The sequence below is a fragment of the Corticium candelabrum genome, chromosome 14, assembly GCF_963422355.1.
Source record: "Corticium candelabrum chromosome 14, ooCorCand1.1, whole genome shotgun sequence".
Lineage (NCBI taxonomy): Eukaryota > Metazoa > Porifera > Homoscleromorpha > Homosclerophorida > Plakinidae > Corticium > Corticium candelabrum.
Window position 1 is genome coordinate 1,979,851 of NC_085098.1, and position 23,781 is coordinate 2,003,631.

A 23,781-nucleotide genomic window follows, 5' to 3' on the forward strand; every position below is an offset into this window, starting at 1 on the left:
GATAATGGGCGTCCAAAGCTGCGTGGGTGCAACTTGGTGAGTCACAAGAATATCCGGGTTATTGTGGATTCTCCGCCGTCATCCTCGTGTGGTCGTCATGTCTGATAGTTCTGGTACTGATGAACCTTATCCCTACGCTGCGTTCTTTGGCGTGATGGGTGCTACTTCAGCCATCGTATTCAGCTGTAAGAGTTGTGTGTTTTGGTGGTGCTCCATTTGAGGTAACGTGCGATGTAGGTCTCGGTGCAGCGTACGGCACAGCTAAGAGTGGCACGGGAATAGCTGCAATGAGCGTCATGAGACCAGAACTAATCATGAAGTCCATCATTCCAGTTGTTATGGCTGGTATTATTGCTATCTACGGTCTGGTCGTAGCCGTGCTAGTCGGGAATGGAGGTATGTATGTTGTGCGAACTTACCTACGTATGTTTGAAATAAAATTATTCCTCTGTACTGTAGTGTCGAAGAGCGCAGATCTTGATGGGTTGTTCAAGTGAGTCATTGCCCCACGTGATACGTAGCCTATTGCGTGATGTGCATGGCGGTGTTGGTTTCAGGAGTTTCATGCAACTTGGTGCCGGTTTGAGTGTCGGTCTAAGCGGCTTGGCTGCCGGGTTTGCAATTGGCATAGTGGGAGATGCGGGAGTGAGAGGAACGGCTCAGCAGCCGCGTCTCTTCGTAGGGATGATTCTCACTCTCATCTTTGCAGAAGTGTTGGGTTTGTACGGACTCATCGTCGCACTCATTCTATCCACAAAATCATAATAGGGTGATGCGTGATGAAGGAGTAGTACGTGTGACATGTGTAATGTGTAGAACGTGCAGTATCTTGTAATTGATTGCGTTGTGACATATGTAGCCTTCATAAAATTGTGTCTGGATGGTTTAGATTGCTGTAACAATATTTCATTCTTTATTCAACGTCTTGAGTAGCAAATCATTGAGCCGAGTTAGCATGCGCCTGGGATCAACCATGAGTCCTGCAGCAATTAACGCGTTGTCATACACCTGCAATGTACACACCCAAACGTTAGACCATTCTGATCCAATAGTGACCATACTACAGCCTGATTCCTCCTCACCTGTTCAGCAACCAGTGCAGCTAATTGTCTATCTTTTTCTTTTGTTTCACTCAGTTGACGCATTATGGGATGACTAGAGAATGATAATGACAACTGATTCGAATGAACTGAGACATCTAGCTTTGATCTACTAGAGCTTACTAAATTTATCTATAAGAGCTTACTAAATTTTAGTAAGATATAGGAGATGGAGATGGATGGAGCTGCTCGATTGGTTACACTGTTGTGTGTGCAATAAATGTAACGTGCATTGATAAACAATAAATTAATATTATCAATGATAATCAATAAATTGTACTGGTTACAAATAAATCTATTGATCGCATTGCCTTCTAATTGGCTATAATTCTAAAGCCATATAAATAATATTGTAGTCAATGTACCATATTTAATTAATATAGTATTAGAAGGAAAAGTTACTCGTAATAATACCACGCATGCCTAATGGTCATCATATAAAAAAAGAGAAATTATCAGATTACACGTAGAAATAATGTTCAATTACATCTGCAAGTGCATACATACACATATACAGTATCTAGGTAAATAAAGGTTAGCCAATTTAGATACTTGATTGCCTAACCCAAATGATTAGTTACCAATGTCAGAAATTAGTAACCAGAGTCAAATACCGTAGACCGGGAAATTTGGCAACATCACTACTTGGCAAAAATGGTGCAAATGCCTATTTTTAATTTTTGGGAATTGTTATTTCAGCAAATATTAATTTTGGCGTACGAGTTCCGGCAACATGATGTCACTTAATGTACAGGGTGTTCATTTCTTCCACACAGTAGATGTGGCATTTCAAGGCAGATATTGCATGCACATGGAGACCAATGCAGCCCAACCACAAAGTGGGAGTCCATGGAAACCAATAAATATTGATGAATTTTAATTTTGGCAATTCACTCTACAATCACCAAATTGTCAAATTAAACTGTTGCCAAAATTTCCCAGTCTACAATAATTTTGGTAGGAAATACTGCTGTATCACAAACCTGTGTCACAGCTGCATACCCCATCAACAATGTCGGAAATCCTGGTTTATATAATAAGTGTCATTCTTTCACTGCACAAAATACATCTGCTCAAGATAAGAGATATGACATCTGCTATAGTAGTCAGTTTAGCAATTATGGTAGTATTGGTCATGTTGTTAGTTAATTAAGCAATGATGACGTCCTAACAAGTTTTCTGTTTCATAACAAAAGCTCCAAGAGTTTGCGGGGAAGTTTTAGTGAGTTCGTTTGTTTGTTAGTTCGTTTTGTTTCTCATTGTTGCCCCAGTAGGAACTACATCATATACATGATGTGAAAGAAAATTCAATAAATAATAATAAAATAAATAAATAAGTAAGATTCAGCAAGAGTGCACAACAATAGGCAAATGTTTTGTCTGATGGACTATCTACAATAATTCAAGACATGTTATAAAATATCAACATGTTCTACATAACCTTGACAGGATTGCTATAGAGTGTGGATTAGTCCCATTAGTTTCTATCCATGTATCCATTCCAAACAATAAAAAGGAGTAATCACGTACTGCTTATTTTGCCGTACCACTCATACCAGCCTAGGCTCAAGTATCCAGCCGGTTGTCCCCCCCCCCCCCCCAATGAGGAGAAAGACCACAAGGTCTTTCTTCTCATTGAGAGGAAGACAACCGGCTGAACACTCAGGTCTTTTCTCCTCCAGGGGGAGACAACTGGCTGGACGCTCAAGCCTAATACCAGCCATACCAGCTACTGAACAAACAAATATGTTGCTAATGTCTATATGTACCTAATCATTTAAAACAGTTTTGCTATGTTGCTAATGTTGAAAACAACAAACTTCATTCAACAAGAATTATTCTACACTAGATGAGATGCGTGGAAAATTCCACGGTTGCTTTGCACATTATACAACTGAATATAGTGTTGTCTACTTCTGTGAGGGATATTTATGATGCAAATTCCGTGACAGTTGGTGCATTATTATATAGACTTGAGAATCATCAATACTGTTAAGCATATTTATTACCTTGGGTTTATTTCTAGTGTTGCCTGGAGGTATCCACCTAACCCATCTGTATGAGCAGTGCCTCGCGTTATAGATCTTGCTGTTGACATTTCTGGAGTTGTAAGCATTGCAGGATGAGTACTCAGGCGACCAGAAACCTATAAACCAGCAAAAATAAAACAATAACGCTTAACTAACAATAATGCCCCGTGCTTAAATTGTGCCCCGTGCTTGAATTGTGCCCCGTGCTTGAATTGTGCCCCATGTTTCAAGACAAGGAAAATAGTGTCACAGAATATATGGCCAATTACTAAAAGATTGATTACCTTCACCTCCTTGACTTTACCAGGTCCTAGTGTTTGTTTCAACCATGTTGCTAGTGATTCTGCTTGTTCTAATGGCAGACTGTTTGGATTATCTGGTTGTTTGTATTTGTCATCAGACTTGGCCAAGTAGTTCTCAACTGAAACAACTGTTTTGCCACCAAATTTTGGAAGAAGAGACAAAACACTGTCGTCATATGGATTATATGACAACAAAACCTTAAAGCAGCACAAACATGGAAATGCCATATAATATCATACACAAATAACAACTGAACCAACATAAGGCTCATAAAGTAATCTCAGATTTTGCATGTTGCAGCTATGTAAATCTAAATAATAAAAAACACTACAAATTTGTAAACATATTATCAGGTAGCCCCAAATGTTAAATAGTAGTTAATAAAATTGTTGTATGTTTACCATTGCTGCCACTTAACTGATGCGCTACTACAGTAACCAGCTCTTGAAGTGATATGCTGCACATCTTAGTGCTAATTAGCAGCTCAGCACATCAAATAAGAGCCAACAAGGCTCATTATATACTGCTGTAAAACTCACTTGCATCTGTCAACTCATCAGAGTATTAACCTCTAATTACCTTTAATTAATTAATGTCTTTTCTTTAAAAGCCCTACAAAAGATTTGGATTTACAGCACCTTAATGTATATATAATCTTCATGCATGCACATTTCCAACTATCAAATACACACAATGTGATTGCAACTAATTAGCAAGTTTGCCAAGTTGCACTACAAGAGCAATTCAGCTAAAAGGAGTTAAAGGTAAAAGAATCTAATCAAAAGTCTAGTTCTTTGTCAAAATGATCAAACCTGCTTTACCCAGTTTGCCATTCAGTGTGCACAATAGTTCATAAGATAGTGTGGGAAAAGCGTGAGTTCAATAACAACAGCAAATCTAGCAAACACAAACCAACTAACTCTAGTAGGACTGCACACACCACATCAGACTCTATGTCTCCATTCCCATTAAAGTGGCTAGAGTGTAGTAGACACACTCAAATTTGAAAATATAATGTGCACATTGGTAAAAACGGTGCTAGTGTTCAACTGCCTATGGCCTTAGTCAAAATACATGCAAACCTGAAAAGCTGCCATAACCAGATCTTAGCACAAACTTATGGATGACAAGCATGTTGCACATATAATTAACAAAAGCCAACTACCTGGTATGCAAGCTGTTAATTAATAAGTGATGCCCTTTATTATACAGTATACAAAAATAGCTACCATAATAGAAAATTTCTATAACTGCATTACGTACCTCCATTGCTTGTGCCTTGACTGGTTCCAAATATGGAGACATTTCTGCCACTTCACGACTGTATCATAACACTAATAGTTGTATTAACTATGTACATTTTCCCCACAGACATACCTAGTTGAACATAGAAAGTAAATGTTTTGCTGATTTGGTTTCATCCTGGATACATAATCAGGAAGAGATGTTGTCACACCAGGCCGTTCAAATGATGACTCAAATCGGAAAAGTTTAGCAAGCTCTTCCTATTAAAGGTAGTGCACTCAATAACACAGTTCCATGTCAGTAAAGGTAGCAAATTTGCTTGCTTTCTGGTAGTCATCTTCAGCACTCACAAGACCTCCTCGAAAATACAACCCACAGTCATTAAAGAATTTTTCATATTTCTTCCGATCCTAAGCCAAACAACTCTGTATTGTATTGCAGATCATGTAACATTCAGTTCGTATAAATATGCATAAGTACAAACAAATCAATACCTACAGACCAAACTCATGCACATAACTGGAATAGAGGTTGTAATTCAAAATTACATACCAAAACTATGCCGTACTATATCAAAAATGTGCAGTCTACAAGACTCCACCAAATACAATCATGTGTACTGACGTTTCTACAATCATTAAGTAAAGAAATCACCGGTATGTTTCACCAAAGCAAAATATATTAAAATTATAAAATTCCCGGAATATTGTCTATTTAATCCTACAGTACCTTCTTTGCTTCATCACCAAGAAACTTTAGCAACCTACTGGTTAGAATCATCCTCAGTTTCCTGCAAAGACAAACAACATAATCCATGCTATCTACATCATACAAACTAGCTGCTTATTATTTGTTTGCTTGTTTGTTTGTTTGCTTGTCTGTTTGTTGCAAACGCACCTGATCACTTCTGTCTGCTGAAGCAGTTCTCTGCTAAGATTAAGTGGAATGTCTTCACTGTCCACAACACCTTTTACAAACCTCATCCAGTCTGGAAGTATCCCTCTAGCAAAACAAAAAAATTCAAAAATACATAGATGCAAGTATAGCAACAGCTAACAGTGCACACAAATCTTCTCAGAACAATCAAGAGCTGTTAAAGTCAGTATATATGAAAGCTGCCAACTATCCATTGTGCACTCATCCATTGTCAAGTTGGACTAACACAATTTTGTTATTATCTTTTACTGTTGGCAGTGTGTCGTCCACATCGATGTGATGTACATAGTGTGATGTGATGTAGTGTGCAGCTGTAATGTGTGTAGACCCCTCCTTTACTGTGGTAAATATCGGCACTGTTTTACGACAAATGTGGATATAAAATGTCATAATAGTGACTGAGGGAAACCTACTTCAACTCTGTCAGAATAAGAAGAAACAGACTTTCAATGTGGCTAATGTCAGAGATATTTTATGAGAACCTCCAACTTTTACAAAAGCAAAAGTGCAAAGTACTGACTTTCAATTGACAAGTTTCTACTTTTGCTGCATGCTGTTATCCATTGGAATGGGCTTGCCAAAGACCAAGGTGTGTGTGTGTGTGTGTGTGTGTGTGTGTGTGTGTGTGTGTGTGTGTGTGTGTGTGTGTGTGTGTGTGTGTAATCACTCCATAAGATGACTCTCTAACCAACTGAGTTATAGCACCATAGGGTTGCAGGTTCAAGTCACAGTGATGGCGATCTATGGCATTGTAGTGTATGACACTAAATTAGATTAGCATAGGTGACCTAGCTGGCATGGTATGTAGTAATTAGGCTGTGACATAGCACTATTTGGTTAGTATGTTACCGAGTGTTGTAGAGGGTGTAATAACAAGTGAGTCCATAACAAGTCGAGCCTGTGTGAACCAACCAAACACAAAATTGGCGACGAGGATGGCGCAAAGCCCACAAAGTATATGGACACTTAAAACCACTCCAATCAGGAGACAAGATTGATAAGTATCATCAATGCTTTCTGCTCTATTGTACCGTCAACAACATTAGCGACGTGAACAAAATGAAAGTGATATTCCTCACAACAGTCAGAGGGACAGCGTACTCACTATTATCGAACCTCGTCAGTCCAGCTAAACCACAAGACAAGACCCTCCTCGACGGACTCATCACATTGCTGAAGAATCACTATGAACCGAGGAAAATAGTCATTGCCGAAAGGTTCAAATTTTATAAGAGACAGCAGAAAAAGGGTGAATCAATTGCAAATTGCCTCGCAGAATTACGCTGCCTACCAAAAGATTACGAGTTTGCGTACAGCCTGAACACGGTGTTACACGATCAATTGGTGTGAGGTCTCCGACATGAAGGCCTACAGCAGAAGGTCCTAGCAGAACAAGACTTGACATTGGAAAAGGCACTGTCGCTAACTCAAGCACACGAAGTTACAAAACATAAATTGAATTGTTGCAAGGAGAACCTCAACCAAGTCGACAGACATACCAAGCAGTGGAGACAACATTTACAGTGCAAGCATCCGGAGGTAGGCGATACCACTCCCAGGGATAGCACAGTTAGAGAGCGTGTTTGCCATAGTTGTGACAGACGCAATCACAACTCTGAAAAGTGTTGGTACTAGAGTGCCACTTGCCGGGTTTGCAACAGTAAAGGTCATATCGCCAACGTTCGCAGGAAACGGAAGCAATCCGGCCAGAAGTATCAAGAGAGTTATGGCTCGGAATTTCAGAACCGCAAACAAGCATTGAAGTCGACGAAACGCAGACACCAAACAAACCAAGTTGAAGACGACTATGAGGTAAGTATGATAGATACTATGACAGACAAACAGAGCTCACCAAAAGTCACCGTGGAAGTTGTGGGGGCGTTATTGACAATAGATGTAGATACTGGGGCATCTATGACTGTGATACCTTCGTACATATACAACCAGGTTCTGACTCACGTGAAGTTACAGAAGAGTAGAGTCAAACTTCAGACATACTTCGGAGAACCACTGACGATTAGTGAGAAGCTTACGTTCCAATCCATTACGGCCACCAGACCACACGTGAGAAAATGGTAGTTGTTAAAGTAGGAAACAAACCAGTGGTCTTGGGGCAAAACTGGCTTTCATAGATCCGACTGGATTGGCACACTTTATTTCAGGTTGACGGACTGACTAGCCCACAGAAGACGCTGGGTACCAATTGTACTAAAAGATACCCCCAATTGATTAAGAAGGGAATTGGAAAACTGAACGGATATGAAGCACGCATTACACTAAGACAGGATGCAGTGCCAAAGTTCCGTGACCGGTACCCTACGCCCTACACAAAATAGTAGATGAAGAACTGGGTCATTCGTTTACAAGAAGAGGGAATAGTTTGACAAATTGACAGAAGCAAGTGGGCATCACCTATTGTGGTTGTAAGGAAGACTGACATGCGGTGACTACAAAGTTAGTGTCAACCCTTACCTAGAGACTGAATGCTACCCAATGCCTAATCCGCAAAACCTGTTTCAACCCTAGCAGGAGAAAGAGTTTTTACTCGGTTGGACATGAAACAGGCATACCAACAAATGAAGATTAGCTTAGACTCACAGGCATACTTGACAATCAATACTAGCAAGGAGACTCTTTGTATATACAAAGATGCCGTTTGGAATCACATCTGCACTGGTTATTTGGCAAAAGGCCATGAATGAAACTTTAGCAGACATTCCCAGATGCATATGCTACTTAGATGACATACTGGTAGTAAAAGGTAGTCAGGAGGAACATGACCAGCGGTTAGACGTTGTGTTGGACTGACTGAGTAAGAGAGGTATTCGACTAAAAGAAGAGAAGTGCACATTCAACACTTCAGAAGTGGAGTATTTGGACCATGTAATTAGCGAGAAGAGACTGCAACCATTGGAGAGCAAGTATCGAGCAATTAGACAACAGAACATAACTCAACTAAAGTCTTACTTGGGTTTACTCAACTATTATGGTCAATTTTTACCGAATATCTCAACTACCCTCCAACCTTTGTACAAACTACTCCAGAAGTTGACGCAATGAGTTTGGAAGAAATCACAACAAGAAGCTATTTTAAAAAGCAAAGAGAAACTATTGAAATCGAGTTGTCTAACGCATTACGATTTAACTTAAACAAAACCGTTACGACTCAAGTGTGACGCCTCGACAGAAGGAATTGGGGCTTGTTTAACGCACGTTATGCCAGATGAAACTGAACAACTAATTGTATTCTCATCCAGAACGTTATCTTCAACTGAAAGGGGTTATGCACAGTTAGAAAAGGAGGTCTTAGCTCTCATCAATTATGTACGACAGTTCAACAAGTATTTGATCGGACGAAAGTTTACATTAGTAACAGACCATAGACCTTTACTTAAATATAAACAAGGAATCCCGACTTTGGCAGCTGCTAGATTGCAGCGTTGGGCAAAGTACCTGGCCAGGCTCCAGGAGATTGCTTAGCAGGGCCCATAGCTCCTGTGCAGTGCACAGGAACCCAGCCAGCTGGCAGGGGGCATAACAGTGTTCCTTATCCATTTGCCATGTGTGTGTGTGTGTGTGTGTGTGTGTGTGTGTGTGTGTGTGTGTGTGTGTGTGTGTGTGTGTGTCTGTGTCTGTGTGTGTGTCTGTGTGTGTGTCTGTGTGTGTGTGTGTGTCTGTGTGTGTGTGTGTGTCTGCGTGTGTGTGTGTGTGTGTGTGTGTCTGTGTGTGTGTCTGTGTGTGTGTCTGTGTGTGTGTGTGTCTGTGTGTGTGTGTGTGTGTGTCTGTGTGTGTGTGTGTGTGTGTGTGTGTGTGTGTGTGTGTGTGTGTCTGTGTGTGTGTGTGTGTGTCTGTGTGTGTGTGTGTGTGTGTGTGTGTGTGTGTGTGTGTGTGTGTGTGTGTGTGTGTGTGCAAGTGCGCATGTGTGCATGTGTGTGTGCATGTGTGTGTGCATGTGCATGTGTGTGTGTGTGTGTGTGTGTGTGTGTGTGTGTGTGTGTGTGTGCGTGCGTGTGTGCATGTGTGTGTGTGTGTGTGTGTGTGTGTGTGTGTGTGTGTGTGGTGCAAGTGTGCGTGTGTGCATGTGTGTGTGCGTGTGGTGTGTGTGTGTGTGTGTGTGTGTGTGTGTGCGTGGTGTGTGGTGTGTGTGTGTGTGTGTGTGTGTGTGTGTGTGTGTGTGTGTGTGTGCGTGTGTGGTGTGTGTGTGTGTGTGTGTGTGTGTGTGTGTGTGTGTGTGTGTTCATGCACACACGTCATGAGATATAAAAAGTCACCAACAGTGAGATATGAAGGCCAATTTGGTAAAGAAATTAAAAGTGCAGAATGAATTGAGACAGGGGTGTTTACTTGCTCCTACATCGTTCAACATTTCTGCCAATTGTGTGATGAAAAAACGGACAGAGGAAATGAGCAATAGAGGAGTTCAAATCAAGATTGATGTAAGTAAAAAACTAGGAGGATATGAGAAAATGAAGGCTTCTCAAAAAACAATACTGAAGTTGTAGTTTGCTGATGATTCCAGTTAGCATTGTACCAGACCCTCTCACACTGTAGTTCCTGGTTCCTGGTGTTGTCTTTTCATACAGCAACCGGGCACAACATTGTGAGAGAGTCTTGTACAAGGCATGTTCTGGTCTGGTGTTAGAAACAAGGTCAGATATAGAAAATGCAGTCAATAATTCTAATATTGCTTCAAAGCATGGTTTGACTGTAAATTTTGACAAAACAAAATGAGTTTTGGTCCAACTTTATGTGATTAAAAAGCTAGACTGGTGACATAAAGTGCTCTGGAGGCAAAGTGCAACACCTCTGATAAATACTATCAAATGACATGAGCTTGACATGGAGTCATCAGGAAGACTATTGATGGCTAGTCAATGTTTTAGAGCCGTAAATGAGAATATAAATTTCAGTCCCATCATATTGCAGTTGAAACAAGGAAAACGTTCAGAGCAACTGTGTGACCACTTTGTTCAAGGCGACTATGTGACCAACATTATTGTATGGTTCATCTTCGTGGGCATTGACTAAACGCAACATTCAAGACTGGTGACTTTTACAAATCAGTGTCAAAGAGTGATGTTAGAAATCAATAAAATTACAACGAGAGTTGGAAAGTCAAATCACATGTGTCGGATGCTGGGACGCCTAAAAACAGCAGCAAACTCACTTATGGCAAATAGACAAAGATAGTTGAGACATCCCGAAAGCACACAAGAGATCATCGCTTGCCCACAGTAATAATGCATGGATGGCTACTTTCTCCTCATCCACCCCATAGAGCTAAGCTTCATTGGTAGGACAGGGTAATGGAAGACCTTCAAATGATTGGAATAAGTGCCAATTAGTCTTAGCTCACCGAGAATAGACAGCAGCAACGGAGGAATATCAATTACTGATGCAAGAGTGGCGGCAAAAGATAAACAAACGTAGAGAAAATTCAAAGATCAGAGGTAAAACATATCAGGCTATAAACCAGCAAACATTACAATGCATTAATTGTAGACGAAACTTCAGATCACCATCAGGAAAGGTCAGATACAACGGCAATAAAAGAAATTTTGCTATACAGACAAAAGAACAGGCAAGGACAAGAATCAAATGTGATGTTGTGGGCATTTGTTCACAAGACAAGTGACAAAAAGAGACATAAATGTGACCATATTCTTAAATAGTTTCTAAAAATCTTCTTTGCTGACAAACACTTTTCTGTCGTAATGCTATCATCGATCTGCAGAGATGGGCTGTTGAAGGTTAAACTATGGCGAGCCATCACTGCCAAAAATACATGTCTCTAGAATAATAGTGGTACAACATGTTTGCAAAATCGTGCACAAGTTTGATGCTGCAAACATGTTCTACCACCATTATTCTAAAGACACCTATTTTGGCAGTAATGCTCACCAAATTAAACAAAAGATGTGTGTGTGTGCGCGCGCACACACAATTATGCACATGCAAATTTACCAAATGAACAGCAAAGTCAAACAATGTAAAGCACAGATGCAAATACAGCTAAACAGCATTCAAATAGCAGAGCAACTAAAAAGCCAGTGTAATACCCACCTTGCCTTGGGCTGTATGAGCACTCGTCTGCTATAAAGATTAACCCCTGGTTCAACAATCTGACTTCCAAACATTTCCGGTAGCATCTGAGGAATGTAGAAAAGAGCCCGCACATTAAGGGGAGCATCTGTTGCAAAGTGGAGATGGTAACGTGGTGTATCGTATGCATCAGCAATAAACTTATAGAATTCCTACAATTCACATAACCATTCAACAACACATTAATTATCAAAAAGGCAAGACTCTAATAATGATAACAAACTTCATGTTGAGATTGAGATACATCTTTTGGTGGCAGCATCCACAAAGCCTACATACAAGACATCGATGAAATGCACACAATCTACTAAAATGACAGTACAATAGTACACTGCACATATTTATACATATATATATATATATATATATATATATATATATATATATATATATATGTTGGGCACAAAACATGAATATGGACAATCCATGGGCTGCCCTGCTCAAAGCTTGGATCCGTGGCTTAATGGATCGTTTCGCAATTGTGTAATCCATGGAATGCACAATTGTTACACACGTGCGTATGTGCAGACCCACATGACAGTCAAAAGGTGAGGCATATCGACACAACAGCCTGAGAATTTCCTAGCTATGGTTGATGGAGAGGCCTTCGCCACATAGCATGGACATATTGTTTACGCGGACAATCTGCGGATTGTAAAAGAGAGACAGTCAAAAAGAGAGGATGGTCTTAGGGTTACGATTACAGTCAGGGTTAATTAAGGTTAGAGTTAGGATTGCTCAAATCCATGCTTTGTGTACTTCAATGCGTCCATGCTCAATTCATGGATTGCCCAAATCTATGCTTTGTGCCTTTCAGTCTGTCTATGCTCAATTCATGTATTGCCTAAATGCACACTTTGCATCCTTTGATCTATGTAATCCTTGGGTTGAGCAAGCAATCCATAGATTGTTGCACAAAGCACAAATTTATGCTTTGAGCAAGGCAATCCATGGATTGTCCAGATCTGTGCTTTGTGCCTAACATATATACACATACACACAAAAATGCATGCATGTACATGCAAGAACATGCACATGTGGACACATGAACGAGTGTGTGCATGCACATGCACACACACACACACACACACACACACACACACACACACACACACACACACACATTGAAAGTACAGTTTTAGACATTGAAAGTACAGTTTTAGATTAAGCAGAAGCCTGCTTTGTAAGTTACTTGCATTTACCAAGCTGCCTTATATCCAGTCAACCATTCCAAGTGTTTGCCATTCAAAGTCCAAATACTAACAGATATCACCTATATTAATTAATATTTGATAGCAATTCCATAAACAAACACTAATTCTGCTACATTCAAACTGCCCTGTCACTTGTATTACCAAAGAGAACCTTACTCTGCATAAGTAGCTTTTCACCAGATTTTGTTTAACGACTAGTGGCAACAATGCCACTATAACGTGCCACAGTCATAACCTCACAGCTGATTAAATTTGCAAAGTAACAACATGTATCTTGCATTGCTAGCTATTAGAATTAAATAATAGTAATAATGCTTCATACAAAATCACAATGAGTACATACAGATTACTTAAAATATCAAATCATATACACTAAGACTATGACTTACCTGAATTGTGTTGACTTGCTGCCCATTCAAAAAAATAGGAAATCCTACAAAATTGCTGTACCTTTGTATCACTCCTAGATATGTGGCAATGCATTTATAGTGTACAACATGAGGTCAGTGTATATTTGTCTTTACCCTCTACTACAGTCTTGTCAGCATATCGCTGTTCTTCATCTTTGAGATGTATCACCACTTTAGTCCCTCTCTCTACATTTACAGCTTCAGCAATATCGTAAGAACCAGAACTACAAAAACCAAGTGTTTATTCATCCAATTCCATTACTCATAAAAATGTATTGATTTGCAGCTGATATTGGTGTACAGTACATAGTAGAAAAGTATGCAAACAGTTACTTACTGCTAACTCCATGCCATTTTGTATACTTAACAACATTGATAGGACAATTTGCACACGCATGAACGTGTATGTATATGTATACACATAATTGCATTGTATTTCATTTATGTGTGTGTGTGTGTGTGTGTGTGTGTGTGTGTGTGTGTGTGTGTGTGTGTGTGTGTGTGTGCATGTGTGTGCATGCATGCACGCATGTGTGTGTGTGTGTGTACAACAAAATTCAATACCATACTCACTTGATTATTACCCCAGGCTCAAATAAGCGCCTAGCACCAACTTTGGCCAACGCTTTAAGATTTACACCTTTTAGTCCTTTAATTAGTGCTAATTGGCATTTTCCATAGTAACTGTTTATTAAAGTTACACCAGTGGAAATGCTAATCTTAAGCTCTATTAGTGTAGCAGCAAGCTCTTTAAGTCAATTAATCAATCACTACCCCTAATTAACAACAATACATCCCATACTTGACCTTTTGACTTTGGCCAACTACGGGTGTGAGGTATTAATCAAGCTGTAGTGTAGATACGAGATTTGGGTTAAATCCTGGACACTATTCGTAGTTGTGAAGTGAGGAACTGTATGTATATCTAAAAACAAGTTACAGTTACTACATTGGCGACGAGGATGGCAGAGCCAGCAGACAACCTGCCCTGACAACATCGAATATAGTAGCGTTCGGCCACCTGGATCCCTTAGAGGAGACCACCGACGATTGGTCCCACTACCAAGAACGGATGATGTTATATTTTAAAGCAAATAGGATTACAAACGACAAACAGAAGCAGGTGATATTCCTGACGGCTGTCTAAGCGGCAACTTACCAGCGATTGAAAAACCTTGTGACTCCCGCCAAACCAGGTGAGAAAACATTCCGGCAATTGTGTGACGTAATTAACAAGCACCACAACCCCAAGCCGGCTGTACCACTCCCAACGATTTCACTACAAAAGTCGGGTACAACAACTGGGAGAATCGGTAGCAAGTTTTATGGCGGTCCTACAAGAACCGTCTAAACATTGCAAATGTTTAGACATGAAGTTGGCTTCACACGTGGAGCAAGAATGGGTTTCACACGTGGAGCTGAAGTGGGCTTCACACGTGGAATAGTTACAACCACTGGTTGATCTGAGGTGAGCTTCACACATGAAGTAGCACGTGGAGTTGGTAAACCAACTTGACTCTCAGCTGTTGTAGTGGACCCATAATGAGCAAGTAAAATTTCCCCCAAAATCCCCAGTTTCCAGCAGATTCCCCGAGAATTCCACATAACCGGTTTTGACCGGATCTAACCGATTTTGACCGGATTACAGATGTGCACCCCATTAGACAAATAACTTCCATAAATATAGACTGTACACCAGTGTGTATATACCATCGAGTACATATGTCTAATATGTGTTTGCATCTGGGGTGCGGAGTGGGGGTGCGCACCCTTGACAAGATAAGATGATCACAATAATAGCTATTTGTATCGAAGAGATACTAGTGGAAGACCATGCCCACAAAAAATAGTTATTTTGTATTGGAGAAATCCAAGTGAACTACTAGACCACAAAAAATAAGCATTTGTATTGGAGAGATCCAAGTGGTCCAGAACCGGCACTCTATATACTACTCATGCAGATTTCACAAACAGCAACAACTCTAACTGTAGTCTTCGAGTTGTTCTCTATAAATCAAGAAAAAGCTAATTGAAATAGAATTGCACTGCTTGCATACCAGTCTGGTCTTTAGTGAAGCGTTTACAAAACCTAATCTGGTCTTTATACAGCCGATTTCTGGCTACGCGGCACACAGTGACATCAAAACCTGTTCACCAGACCCCATTTCGACCGAAAGTATGACGCGGTGGAAAGGGGTGTGGATACGCGAGACTAAGTACATGTCATAGATCAGTTGGAAGCCACACCAATATCAGCAAAACAAATTGGAGCTTAGACGGTAAAGGACCACGTCCTCAGCTAGTCAAAGAATCACGCAATCAGGGTGGCCCGGCAGGATTCTAGAGGTACTCAAACCGTATGCAGAAAGGAGACTGGAGATGGCCGTAGAAGAGAGATGTTTGATGCTAGGCAACAGGGTGATTGTACCACCACCAGGCTGAGCGACTATTTTGGACAAGTTACATTCAGCACATCCTGGAATATCTCACATAAAAGGGGCCGTAGTTTGGTGGCCCAACATAGACAATGACATTGAACAAGTGGTGAACATTGTGACACATGTCAAAAAGAACGGCCTAACCCACCCCTGGGTCCACTGCACACTTGGAAGTGGCCCAGGAAACCTTCGTGCCGGGTACATGTGAACTATGCCTGCCCATTCGTGGATGACATGTTTTTTATCTTGATTGATGCCCATTCCAAATAAATAGCGGTTAAAACGCGGGTAAACTATCAACAGCAGACGTCACGATCAAGAAGTGCATACAAGCATCGTAACACATGGTCTGCCAGATGTCATTGTTTCAGATAACGGACCGTGTTTTATAAGCTCCCAGTTTCAATTTTCTTAAAACAGCAATGGCATCAGTCACATTACCATTGCACCCTATCATCCAGCCTCCAACGGGTTGGCCGAGAAGGCTGTACAGACATGCAAAGCCGGCATGAGAAAAAAGTACATGGGAATAGCTTAGATGTGAAGATCGGTAGATTCCTGATGGCATACCGTACCACGCCACATACAGCGACAGAAGTGTCACCCGCTAAATTGTTACTGGAAACATGACTTAAGACATGCCTAGACCTAGTACAACCTGGTATTACATCCCATGTCACAGCCAAGCAAGGGCAGCAAAAACAACAGCATGATCGGACAGCATATTAATGACATTTTGACGCAGAAGATTCTGTATACATAGATCACTCACTATTCAGTTACCGGAAGAGACTGGAAGCCAGGGACCATCGCCGAGGTAACCGGACCAGTGTCATACAGATTTCAAATGGAGGGAGGCAGCTCTGTTTGTAAACACATAGACCAACTGCGAGAGCAGTCAAGACATTGACCCCCTAGTCAGTACACAAGCAAAGTTGGGAGAACACCAACCCAAGAGGAGCAGGGGGCCATTAGAGATGCAGGAGGAGATGAGACAGCATGGAGCAGAGACAGAAATCAGGACAAGGGGAAAGGCAACACACCAGAAGTATCCAGGCCAGTAAAGCTGAGACGCTATGCAAGAACCGTCAAGGCAACAGACAAACTGAACCTCTAACACTAGAAATAGTGGTTGTTGGACTTTTTTGCTGATGGTTGTTGTTTGGAGGTTGATTTTTTGGAGTAAGGGGGAAGGAATGTAGTAGATACGGGATTTTGGTTCGATCCAGGAATTCTATTTGTAGCTGTGAAGGGCGGAACTGTATCTATATCTAAGAACAAGTTACAGTTACTACACGAGCGAGTACAGCAAAACAAAACATATTAACTGGATACAATTAACTCTTAAATCAAGTCTTAAGCTAGCTACTAAATTTTAGCATTCTCATGTAAGTCAGTCATATGTTGGCCTTAAACAATGATAGTTGCTCACCCATCTGACATCCATACATATCCTTTTGCACCCGGAATGCATGACCTGCTGTACACAGTGACAGACCTGGCTACCATAAACGTTGAGTAGAACCCAACACCAAATTGACCAATCAAACTAGCACCATCACTTCTGTTTTCAAACTGAGACAAAAATGCCTAAAGTAACATAAAGTTGGCCAATAACTTTCATCCAAAATGCTTGTGTTAGCAAATACCTTTGTTCCAGAGTGTGCAATAGTTCCAAGATTTTCAATCATTTCCTCCCTGCTCATACCTGACCCAAAATCCTGTAGCACAAACAAATATGATCGAAACCACGTACAACAGTTTATTGAAATCTTAATACTTGTAAAGTGATGGTTCCACTTGCATTGTCTGTTGATATTCGAATTTCCATTGGATGTGACTCATCAACCTGTTCTCCCGTAGCTTGAAGACATCTCAGTCTCTCCAGTGCATCAGACGCATTTGATATTACTTCACGAATAAAAACCTTAATGTCCACAAAAAGTTCCAACGTACCAAGAATAATTTGATAACTGTGCTTCAATAGAATCAAAATATTTAGCTGCATTGTCTCTTACTATACAACAAACTAAACAACATTATCTAATACACCCTTCTGTACTTTCTTTTGCAAATTATCATAATGTATAGTTGAGCATGACTAGCATTCTTGAGAGAATGATTTCATGCAGCATTCTTACAGCAAATGGTCAAACTACTTCACAGAAGTCCAAAATTCTACAAAAAATAAGAAAGACATGGCAAAATGGCAAGTCGTCTAATGAAATCTGCTGACTGACTAAAACATTATTAATCAAGAAGTGAAACAGTTCACAATGATGAAAATCAAAGATGTTAGTGAGACTCACTTCCTTTTCTGAGTAAAGAGACTTTGCCACTATGTCTAGCAGCTGTCGTGTTTCTGCCTGAAATTGGTGTCTGTCCAATGTGCCTAGATATTAAATTAACAGTTGATAAACCAGCAACAACTAAATTCAACTAAGAGAGTATTTAATTAACAAACCTTCAATTACTTCCTCATCCTTGGCCAAATCACTAGATCTCTGCAAAGGAATTACAGACTCACAGCTCAATCAATTAATTAAAATTAATTAACATACTGTCTATGCTACAATATAATTATTAAGGTTAATTAATTAAATTTTACTCTTAATTAAATTTGCTTAGCTTAGAATTTGTCTGACCATTGAGGAGCATGCTAGACATCGAATCTGTTCACACAATTTCCCATGTCCATGTCTAACGCCTGAAAAGAGAATTCACGTGACTTATCTAACACAAATCTAGATATAAATATTGAGTTTCTAAACCTTTGTAGCTGTCTGTTCTGACTCCAAATACACGATGATAATTTAATATTCTAGCACGGACCTGCTCAAATCTAGCAACTGTCGTTACCTTCCTATACAACGTGCTGCTCGCACGACGTGGAAACATTGTGGTTGATATTAATGTTTCCTTGGAGTCCCTATATTACACATTACACCAGGAGTCAAACTGAATAGTTTGGTAATTTTGCTAATTAGCGGATCATGACGCACAAGAACAATTTATAATTGCACAGTTTGTATGTAGCAAACATATTCGGGACAGTTTCGATCAGTGATAATTTGTTAGCTATAGAGTCTCTGATCATTACATTTTGGCGACGAGGATGACAGAATCTACTGCGGGTAGTGTTCCTACGACCGGGACAAGGGACGCACAGGTGTCCACAGAGGTGAGGCTCCCTTTAATAATAATAATAATAATAATAATAATAATAATAATAATAATAATAATTGAACTATCTCTCGTGCGGCGTCTGATTTGAATTTGGCTTCAAATCCCGCTGACGAGACTACTGTGATGCCCACTGTTCCTAGCGAATCTTGTGTTTCGGCTAACAGGAACGGCAATGTAACAAGACGAAGGAAATGGACGCGGCATAGTGCACGCAGGTATTGCACGGTGGCTGGACATTATTCCAGGTCATCACAACCTGCAGCACTTACAGAAAACAGTGCTTCTGGGATCTACTCGGATCCTTCGTAAAGTCGTGTCTTCTTTCTAGACAGCCGTGATGGTCTAAGTACTTCTGAAGCAGGGTTTGCTTCCGGTACTTGTAATAGACTTTACAAACCAGACTGATCTGGTTGAGCACGACACATAATAATAATAATAAGTCACCGCCCTGGCTTAGTGGTTAGCGACAATGGCTACCACGCCATGGTTTGGGTGTTCAAACCCCAGTGACGACAGTAAATTGTGAAACTTGTCTGTCTTTCTTTCTCATGTTTCTCTAGCTTTATCCATGAGACTATGACTCGTTTCAGTCGTTGGGGAGTTTCTGTGGTCTGGCGAACGGTCCGTTGACGATGACGTCCAGTGCTTTCCTGGTGGTCGTTGATATCCACTAGGCGTGCTGTATCGAGTACGCGGTCACCGTAATGCCTGCAATCTATATCGAATTGGCTAGTCATTGATCGCCGTATGGACTACACGGAAACATGTACCCCGCTGGGCTCACCTGCCGGGTTGGTGGGCGCCCAGATGGGGGTAAAGACCCCACTTGCCCATTATGAAGGGGCATAACGACACATAATAATAAATAAGTCATGTCTTCTTTCTAGACAGCCGTGATGGTCTAAGTACTTCTGAAGCAGGGTTTGCTGCCGGTACTTGTAATAGACTTTACAAACCAGACTGATCTGGTTGAACACGACAATAGGCGTACTGTTTCGAGTCCGCGGTCACCGTAATGCCTGCCATCTATATCGAATTGGCTAGTCATTGATCGCCGTGTGGACTACATAGAAACATGTACCCTGCTGGGCTCACCTGCCGGGTTGGTTGGCTCCCAGATGGGGGTAAAGACCCCACTTGCCCATCATGAAGGGGCATAACGACACACTATGAGCGCAAGATTCTACATTGTGATGTCAGTCCTACTTGCCGCATGTGCAGTGTAGGCCTGGAAACAGTCGACCACATTGAGGCAGACTGTAGTGCTTTGGCACCGATGGACTACACTGATCGACACAATCAGGTGGCCTCTATCATTCACTGGGATGTTTATCGCCATTTTGGGGTTCCAGTGGAGAGCAGATGGTACCGGCATCGTCCTGATAGGCTTGTGGAGACGGATGACATTACTATGATGTGGGATACCACCATCCCACTGCCAGGAGGATCAAAGCTAATCGTCCAGACATCTGTCTCAGAAATAAGAAGACAAACACTTGTCTTCGTATTGGTATCAGCTGTCCTGCTTGTGGCAACATTGGCAAGAAACATGCTGAGAAGTTGGCGAAGTACTGCGACATGCGAGTGGAGATAAGCCGCATGTGGCATTGTCGAACACTGGTGGTTCCGGTGGTCTTGGGAGCTTTGGGCACAGTGCAGGCAGGTATTGCACGGTGGCGGGACATTATTATCCTGGATTGGGGAGAGAGCTTTCAGGTAGGTCGGTACCGGGAGATAGACCGTATTTTGGGATGTTTCAAAGATATATTAGGTGAGTTGCGTGGGATTCAAGCCACAATCCATGTTCATCCTGACACACCACCTCGGTTCTTCAAAGCTCGCAAGGTGCCATATGCACTTAGAGAGAAACTGGAAGATGCTTTGTTTAGGATGTAAGAACATGGCATCATTTCCCCTGTACTATTTTCTAACTGAGCAGCGCCTGTGGTGGAAGTAGTCAAAGCCGAGGGGTCGGTGAGAGTTTGTAGAGATTACTACAAACTGACAGTGAACTAAGCCAGTCAACTGGATAAGTTTCCACAGCCAGACATCGATGACCTTTTTTCCAAGTTGGCAGGAGGGCAAACTTACAGCAATTAGACCTTAGCGAGGCATACCAGCAAGTAGTGCTCGATGAAATGTCGCAGGAGTATGTTACAATCAACGCCTACAAGGGGCTATTTCGATTTCACCGTTTACCATTTGGTGTTCATTCAGCCCCCGCAATTTTCCAACGGGTAATGGAAGAGTTGTTGCAGGACCTAGATGGTGTGGTGGTGTCCCTGTATGACATCTTAATTACGGGAAGGAGCAGGAAGGATCACCTTTAGCACCTGGAAGAGGTCCTCAAACTGCTTCAGATGCAGGTCTCCGAGTAAAACGTGACAAGTGGAAGTTCATGAAAAATGAGGTCATTCATCTTGGGCACAGAATTTCTGCACAGGGGTTTCAACCCACAAAGGACAAGGTGAAAGCTATTCAAGAAGAACCGAAACCAACTGGAACCTCTGAGTTGAAAGCCTATTTGGGAATGCTCACATATTTTGACAAGTTTTTACCTCATCGTGCCTCTGTTTTGGTACACTTTATTCTCTGATTAAGAAATAGACACCATGCATGGGTATGGACCAAGACACAGGAGGACGCTTTCGTCGCATCCAAGGCACTCTTTACTTTATCACAGGTATTAACCCACTTTAATCCAACGCTGACAGTGATTCTTGGGTGTGATGCATCTCCAAAGGGTATTGGTCAGCGCTGTACTATCCCATCGGCTAGTCAACGGTGATGAACGTCCCATTGCCTATGCATCTCACTCATTGTCAGCAGCAGAGCAGAACTCTTCCAGGTAGATAAGGAGGCTTGGGCCATGGTTTGAGGAGTGAAGAAGTACCACCGCTACGTGTACGGCCGCTCATTCACCTTGATTTCAGATCACAAGCCCTTGTTGGACCTATTGAAAGAGAGTATTGCAAGCTCACAGAGAGCCTCTGCCCACGTACAAAGATGGGCTTTGCTCTTAGCAGGGTACAAGTACACTTTTTAGTATAAATTATATAAAGCAGGTTCAACTCATGCAAACGCAGACGGCAATAGCCGGTTGTCCCTACCTGAAGGCCCTCTGTTGACTTTTGCCCAGGGTAAATGGTACACCTGATGGATCACCCGGAAGCCTTGTCAGTGACCAGTGCCCAAATCAGAGAGTGGACTGCACAGGATCTCGTACTTTTCCTGGTGCTGCAATTCACCCAGGTGGGATGGCCGGCCATAGTGGCGGATAACTTGAAACCTTACTGGGCAAGACGATACGAACTGTCCGTGGAGGAGGGTTGCCTCCTATGGGGAGTCCAGGTGGTCACTTTGCCCCCAGGGCAAAGGCACATGCTACATGAGTTACATCAAGCTCATCCCGGTATAAAGCGCATGAAAGAGTTGGCCCGGGCATTGATGTGCTGGCCTTCTATAGACACAGAAAAGCGGTCACAGTTAAACAGTGCGAGTCATGCCAGTTGCACCAGCCCAAACCGGCGGCGGACCCTCTGCATCCTTGGGAATGGCCGCAGGAGCCCTGGTCGGGCCTACACATTGACTATGCGGACCCCTCATTGTGGTAGATGCACACTCGAAATGAAACTGCGTGTTCGAGGCAAAAAGGCCACTTCTGAGGTAACGGTAGAGAAGCTGCGTGTTTGCTGTCCATGGTCTTCCCGACTGTATGGTTTCTGACAATAGGCCCAGCTTCACGGGACGTGCGTTCACCGAGTTTTTGGCACGTAACGGCATACACCATATCAGGGTGGTGTCTTACCACCCTGCTTCAAACGGACTAGCTGAGCGAGCAGTCAAGACTTTTAAAAGCAGCCCGAGAAAACAAACGGGTGGAACACTGGACGCCAAAATTGCCCGGTTCTTGTTACCTTTGTAGGGTCACGCCTCATGCAACCACAGGGTTACCACCCTCAGAGCTTCTCATGGGTAGAAACCTTAGACTCGTTTGGACCTGATTCACCCGGGGTTGGCGGAACACGTGCAGCAGGAGCAACCGCAACAGAAGCGACACCATGACCAGCACACAAACAACGGACTTTCAATCAGGGTACATCTATTTACGCCCAAAACTATACGTCAGGACGAGTGTGGGTTTCGGGTGAAGTCGTACAGGTAACAGGACCTGTCTCCTGCAAATGTAAATTAAACAACACCAATGGTATTGTCAGGAAGCATGTGGACCAACTCGAACATCGTTACCCGTGTCCCGCCACACAACACAGTCTAGTGACAGTAGTAATTCGTTAGATGCTACGTAGATTGGTCTTTCTATCTCTTGACGTATGGATCGAAGCTCGTGCAAGCATACCTAGGCAGCCCAGTTCAAAGCGCTTGCGTTCACTTAAAACCAATTTCACAAGAAGTCAAGACAATCGAGAGTAAAACCTAGGTGTTCGAAAAGCTGCATGGCATGATCGCAGTCTTTGTCAACGCACTCGTTTCACTTGATTACACATCTTTTGTCTCCTAATTAATTAATAATTAAAAGCTACTAGCTAATTAATAATAAATAAACGAGGTGTATTTATTTTAGCTAATAAAATGTTGCATGTCTACGTACATGCGTATAGGAATGTTGTAGGTATGAACATAGAAATAGTAGTTTTTGTGTATGCATGTTCCAAGAGAGAAAGGGTGTGATGAAATTAATCAATTAATCAATCAATAACTGTGCATGCTAAATTCTACATTTTTAGTAACCCACCATGTTAGTGAATCACGCGCGCACACGCAAGCATGCCCACGCACGCACACCACACACAGTGCAG

At 41.8% G+C, this 23,781-nt stretch overlaps 2 protein-coding genes across 2 annotated transcripts; one reads left to right on the top strand and one right to left on the bottom strand.

Annotated features, from left to right (window-relative positions):
- The first annotated feature begins 59 nt into the window (after positions 1-59).
- On the top strand, positions 60-921 carry LOC134189456 (V-type proton ATPase 16 kDa proteolipid subunit c-like). Its single transcript, XM_062657731.1, has 4 exons — positions 60-185; positions 238-396; positions 460-493; positions 558-921. The coding sequence occupies exons 1-4, from the start codon at positions 98-100 to the stop codon at positions 763-765; spliced, it is 489 nt and encodes a 162-aa protein (XP_062513715.1). The 5' UTR covers positions 60-97; the 3' UTR covers positions 766-921.
- Positions 715-18,686, bottom strand: LOC134189455 (heat shock protein 75 kDa, mitochondrial-like). Its single transcript, XM_062657730.1, has 20 exons — positions 18,550-18,686; positions 18,424-18,485; positions 18,243-18,282; positions 18,088-18,170; positions 17,559-17,705; positions 17,428-17,499; positions 17,211-17,368; positions 13,455-13,564; positions 13,320-13,393; positions 11,940-11,987; positions 11,678-11,868; positions 5,576-5,680; positions 5,408-5,468; positions 5,002-5,088; positions 4,811-4,938; positions 4,697-4,754; positions 3,415-3,630; positions 3,110-3,246; positions 1,083-1,155; positions 715-1,008 (listed from the first exon to the last, which is right to left on the bottom strand). Exons 1-20 carry the CDS (start codon positions 18,674-18,676, stop codon positions 907-909), a joined length of 2,079 nt encoding a protein of 692 aa, XP_062513714.1. The 5' UTR covers positions 18,677-18,686; the 3' UTR covers positions 715-906.
- Between the last annotated feature and the right edge of the window lie 5,095 nt (positions 18,687-23,781).